The 6179-nt window shown below is 43.4% G+C and overlaps 1 protein-coding gene across 8 annotated transcripts in view; it reads left to right on the plus strand.

Moving 5' to 3' along the window:
* Window positions 1–5899, plus strand: part of LOC147025784 (potassium voltage-gated channel subfamily KQT member 4-like) — an 86136-nt gene extending 80237 nt beyond the window's left edge. For 3 of the 8 annotated variants that reach the window (XM_085880573.1, XM_085880575.1, XM_085880576.1), the window contains exons 14-15: window positions 4419–4554; window positions 4731–5897. In XM_085880573.1, coding sequence (XP_085736699.1) covers window positions 4419–4554; window positions 4731–5444 — 850 coding nt within the window. In that variant the 3' untranslated portion in view covers window positions 5445–5897. Of the gene's footprint in view, window positions 1–4418; window positions 4555–4730 lie in introns of all 8 variants that reach the window. The other 5 variants (XM_085880578.1, XM_085880580.1, XM_085880574.1 and 2 more) reach the window with 3 other exon arrangements.
* Window positions 5900–6179: the final 280 nt, after the last annotated feature.

Consider the following 6179-nt stretch of genomic DNA (forward strand, 5'->3'; position numbering starts at 1 on the left):
TCGTCCGAATCCTTAACACTGGGGTCAAGAGTCGGGTGCGAATCCCGCCACCGCTGAATCCACAACAATATATATATATATATATATATATATATATATATATATATATATATATATATATATATATATATATATATATATATATATATATATATATATATATATTTACACACACATGTTGTTGTGTGTGTGTGTGTGTGTGTGTGTGTGTGTGTGTGTGTGTGTGTGTGTGTGTGTGTGTGTGTGTGTGTGTGTGTGTGTGTGTGTGTGTGTGTGTGTGTGTGTGTGTCTGTATCTCTTCCATAACTCCAAATCAATGAAATCCAACGACCACAAATTTCGCATCCACACTAAGGCAACTGTGCATGAATGAAAATTGGGTGTTTGGGTAAATTTCAACACCCCTTTTGAAGATAATTAATGGCTTACATTCATGAAAGGCTTATCCTTGGTCGGCACAACTTCACCAGGCAGGGGTCGGAGCCACCATTTTGATTCGGCCTATTCAAACATGCCTTGCCTTGGAAACACAATTGGAGAGACGAGTTTCCTAAGAAGATTGCGGTTAGTGCTTGCTGTCCCCTGTCTTCCTTCGAAGAATGTGTGGAAATTAAATTAAGGTATGAACACTGGTGCAGATTTTTGGACAATTGAAGGAAAACGCCCTTCCTTCCCTTCCCCTCATGCTTTCTTCATCCCAAAGCCCCTCCCCTCCACCCTCCATGGACGTCTCTGGGCGGTGTTTACTCTGACCTGTTTGTGTTTTTTTAACATACCCCATTTCATCCAATCCTGCACTAATGCCAGCATACAGGACCATCCCCGCTTCCCCTCAAGTCCCCCTACTACGGTAAACACAAGTCTAGAACACCCCCTCCCCTCTGTTCTCCCTCACCCCTCCTCTCCCCCTCCTGGCTCCCCCTCCTGGCTCCCCCACCCCTCCTGGCTCCCTCACCTCTCCTTGCTTCCTCCTCTCCCCTCCCTCCTCCCCCTCTTCCCCTTTCCTCCTCACACTTTCTTTCTCTCCCCCACTTTCTCTCTCTCCCCTTAATATACCTGTCAGCGATGCGATAATTGTCAGTGTGTGTCTCCTCCATAACTCCAAAACTATGAAACCTAGCAGTCCGAAACTTTACATGCAAATTAAGGGAGCTCCAAGGGTCACATAGCAGTCACATGAATGAAAACTCAGTACATGGGTAAAGTAAACACCACTTTTGAAGATAACTAGAGGGGGAGCACTCGGTAGAGTGCAAAACCTCCGCCGCCAATACTGCTGGGTCTCTAAAGTGAACCTGATATCCTATTCATTGTCGGTCAAAATGGATCAGACTCTACTGAACCACGATTGAATAAACTAAACTAGATCGATGTGCATGTAGAAATGCCAAAAAAAAATCTAAATTTTTTTGAAAAAAAAAGTTGCAAAATTTGTTTCTTTTTTCTCCAACAAATTTTTTTTTGGGTTTGGAAATCACTTAAAACATGTAGAAATGCAAAAAAAACAAAATTCAAATATTTTTCAAAATGGCCGCCATAGCGGCCATATTGGACTTTGGCATGTCCAAGTCCAAAAGTCCAAAATCTAATGGCATGATCCTTGGACCATACCTTATCCCCCCACCAAGTTTCGTCGAAATCTGTCCAGGAGTTTTTCCGTAATACTGTTCACAAACAAAATGACAGGGGTGAAAACGGTAACCTCCGTCCATCTTCGATGGCGGAGGTTAATTAACAGGCTTTTTAAATTAAAAACAAAAACAGGCTTGCACTTCGTCAGCCCACGTTCACCTCACAGGGGTCTTAATCCACCATTTTGTTTCGGCCGACTCAAAAAGCCTTGGCAATTTTACTTTTTCGGGAAATTTTATTTTATTCCCTCCTCCTCCTCCTCGCTCCATGGTAATCTCTCACAGACTAATTAAAGTATAAAATTAAATCTGTCTTTAGATTTGAGGATTGAAGCTGGTGGGATAAATAACTGTCAATATGTCGTCAAATATGAATTTTTTTTTTGAAAATACTGATTCTTATAACGAAGTGTATTTACTTTAAGCAAGCAAGGCTGTGATCCCTCCTCCTCCATATTTACAAATTGCCAAAGCATTAAACTTAACTTTTTCTTTTGTTTGGAGAATTGTATTGAGAAAGGAATGTGCCTAAAGTGTTACTTCATTGAGTGCAACGATAAAGCTCCCATCATCAAATGGCTGATCTTCACTGCATACATCGCAAATTGCCTGCTAAGCCAACCGTTCCTTATAAACTGTTTCGTTGGAGTGCTTGCTTGAGTGCTTAAGCCACTTGGCAAGTGCCCTACAAGCACCTTGGTAATGGCTGCTGACTCCTCTGAGATCAAGGTTAATTGCGGTGAAACTTTATAGGATCACATTTTTTTACCACGATACACCTTACTCAGGGTTTATCGTATTTTTTTCACATTTCATAACTGACAAACACACAAGCCACCACCTGTTGTGGGGAAGGACTTGGAGTCTGATTGGAGCAGGTGGGAGGGAGAGAGAGGGGAAGGGGTGGGGTGGGAGGAGGAGGAGGGGAGGGGGTGTGAGGAGGTAGGGGAAGGGGTGGGAGGAGGGACCTGGCGTTGCATGATTGTGTGCATGTGCTTGCGCGTATATGTATGTATGTATGTGTGCTTGCAAGTTGCTGTTTGTGACTGCGATCTTCACACGTGGGTGAGTTTCAGGAGATGGAACGGAGACCTGCTAGGTCTCAACGTGTGTGTGTGTGCGTGTGTGCGTGTGTGCGTGCGTGCGTGCGCCATCACCACCAGTCATCATCTCCACGTACGAGTCTCTGAGACTGAATGGAGCCTTCCCTGGTCCTGAAGCACCCATCTCTAACCTAGCAAGGAACCATGACTCATGGACCAAACCATCTCCTCATTCATGCTCTGGTTTTCCCTCCACTTCTGGGGATTCGCCCAATCCCACCCGGTGACATCCCCGCCTGCCTGAAAATGGTATGTCGCTGCTATTGGTCACTATCTTCACATGTGGTCCTGCGGAAGGGAGTTGCCAAAAGGAAGTCGTCCTCGGCGGGAGGGATAAAGCACACCAAGCAGAGTCGGTCAACAAAAGGCACGAAGATATGGGTCTTGCAGCAAGCAATTACGAATCCCAAACACCTCGGCCTCACCGAAGCTGTTATATTCAGTACAGTCTTCAACCCCACCAAAGCTTGATCCCACCCTCAACGGGATGGAGTCGATAAAGTCCTCCAGGCTGCATGACCAGGCCGCATCCCAAACTGTCGATCAATGCAACACAGGGCAGCATGTGCACAGGCCCTCGGCCTCATCGAAGCTGCCATAGCTGCAGAGCCAGGCCACATTGCAAATGCATGTCGAAAGCCACGACACCAGGCGCCACTGTGCACTGTCCTATTTCCCACCAAAACTGCTGCCCTCGTCGCAGTCTTCACTCCCATCGAGGATGTTATTTGGCACGGTCTTCAATCTCATTAGTGCCTGACGAGAGGGAAACGGCATAGCACGCTGCCTCCCTCTCACGGTCAGTGTGTGTGTGTGTGTGTGTGTGTGTGTGTGTGTGTGTGTGTGTGTGTGTGTGTGTGTGTGTGTGTGTGTGTGTGTGTGTGTGTGTGTGTGTGTGTGTGTGTGTGTGTGTGTGTGTGTGTGTGTGTGTGTGTGTGTGTGTGTGTGTGTGTGTTAGTCGCCATTTTTATCAGAGATGGCTAAACGAATCTTCGTCAAACTTTTAGAGGTTCATCAGTGAGTGCCGGGGAGTGCTTTAGGAAAATTTTTTTTTTTTGAAAACAAAGAAAAGTTATTATTTTTTGGGGGGATTTTTTTTCATTCCGTTATTTATTTATTTATTTATTTATTTTAAATCACTCTGTCGTACCAAAGCTTTTGTAGCAATGGGAAAGGGAATATTGAATGATCCTAACCCCACTCATGGGTGGGTGTTGATAAGTGTTTAGGTCCCCACAAAAATAGAAAAAAAAAAAATCAAAATTTGATTTCTTCAAAATGCCAACAGGATTAGAACAGCATAAGGCAACACCGGGTACCCCTGCCAAAATTTTTTACCAAAAAAATACATGCAGGCCAAAGCCAAAGATGTCAAGATACTTTTGCAGGAATTGTGAGGAAATTAGTAGACCATGGACAAATCAAGATTATATCTAAAATGAGATTCGAACATGAGATCAATATTATGAGTGTTGGTCTCAAATGAGAACTCTTAAACAGTCCAAAAATAAAACAAACGGACCCTACGCTGTTTACCATTGGACCTTATTCAAGATATGGATTATTACATAGACCACCAGCTGCAGTTTACTCATGTAGGAAAAGGCTTGAAAATGCGTTTGTGTAAATGTTGAGGAAGAAAGTTTGTACCCCATTGGCCATCAAGGGACCTCTGCCTCCTCAGGGTGGAGCAGATCTTTGGAATATGCAGTCCAAATACCGGTGGCATGGACAAATGCCGCAAGAATTGCTTGCTGCAAGACCCGTATCCCATGGAGGATGTCAGCCTATTGGGCCGTGTTATTCGTGTTGAGAAACAGGTGAGCCCTTTTATACCTGTAGCTGTCTTTAGCTTCTCATGACTCACCTCTTTCACTCTATAAGCTCTCTCTATGTCTATCTCAATCACCATATTTACATTTATCCTTGTGGTGTGAAGCAATTTTGTAAATGCAGTCTACTTGCATAAAGACATCCCATAAATTTTACGTGACAGGTTCAAGCGATTGAGGGCAAACTGGACATCCTCCTGCAGCTCCAATACCAAGCTGGTCAACTCCAGTTTAACCAAGGTGTGGAATTTCCTCAGAACAGAATTCGAAGTGACACTGCAGATGCAAACACAGGGGAAGATATGGAAGACAGCCATCTTTCACCACCCGCTCTTTGCTCTTCATACCGGGATGACATCCCTCTCCATACCACTGTCCCCTTGACAGAAGGACAATTTTGCCCAATCTCTTCTCAGACGTCTCTGCCGTACAATGATGGAGGTGTTTGTGAAGAGCAACCATCACGGATTGACCAGGCAGTTGCACCACAGTTCCTTTATATAACACAGGAAAATAAACCTTCTCGAGACATCTCCGATCATCTTCCGTTGTACCACGCCTCCATACAGCACCCACAACAAGATGCGGTTAGGCCATCCAGCCTTACTGATTGCAGACCTGGCTTATCGACTTCGTCTCACAGTTCAGAACCTCGTAAATCACAGGACCGAAACAGGGTCTCTGTGATCACAACTTCCTTCAGGAAAGTTCCTCCACAGAGATCTTCCCTGCTCTCCATGCAGCAGCCACATGCGGGTGCTCTCAGGCCTGCTCGCTCCCACTTGGGGCTGAAAATGGACATGCCCCAGTTGAAGAAGCCAAATTCTTTACCCCTGACCACCCTGTCCATCTCTAATAATAATCCTTGTCAGCTGTGAATTGTGGTGTTATGAAGAGGCACGATGTTTAAGCAATGCATGAGGGATAGCATTGTGAGCACAACACTTGAAAAACAAAAGTAACACTGAAATTGAATAAAGTTGTTTTGAAATGGTCACAATCTTTTTACACTTTGATATCTGGCATATTGTAAAAATTGAATTTTATTATCAACCTCCTTTTGCCGTGTTTCTGCATGACTTGGTATGTATGGTCTCACAGATGTGATTAGCCCGTTGACACGAGTTGGAACCTTAAAAAAAAAATAAACACAAAGACTTCCATGCAAAATAAACACATCGACTTAATCCCTTCACAAAAAAATTACAGTACCCCTTCTCCTCCACCCTAATTCATGCTCTTTTGAATCTCCGATCATCATACCGACATCCAAACTTAATTCTCTTCTCTTCCAACACTATATATATATATATATATATATATATATATATATATATATATATATATATATATATATATATATATATATATATATATATATATATATATATATATATATATATATATATATTGTTGTGGTTACCAGATTCGCAAACCACCATTCAGGTCCCTTAGGTGAGGTATCTCGGTAAGTGCATGTGTAGTTAGGCCCAAACCCGTTGTCTAGTGGGAATACATGTCATTTATACGTGCTGCGACTCTTCAGGATAGCCGTTTTTCTTTTACTATCTTTATTTTGGACCAATCGCCACCATCACAACCACAACAACAAC

The sequence above is a fragment of the Eptatretus burgeri genome, chromosome 5 (assembly GCF_056783735.1).
Source record: "Eptatretus burgeri isolate ZD-2024b chromosome 5, Ebu_testis_v1, whole genome shotgun sequence".
In the NCBI taxonomy this organism is placed as follows: domain Eukaryota; kingdom Metazoa; phylum Chordata; class Myxini; order Myxiniformes; family Myxinidae; genus Eptatretus; species Eptatretus burgeri.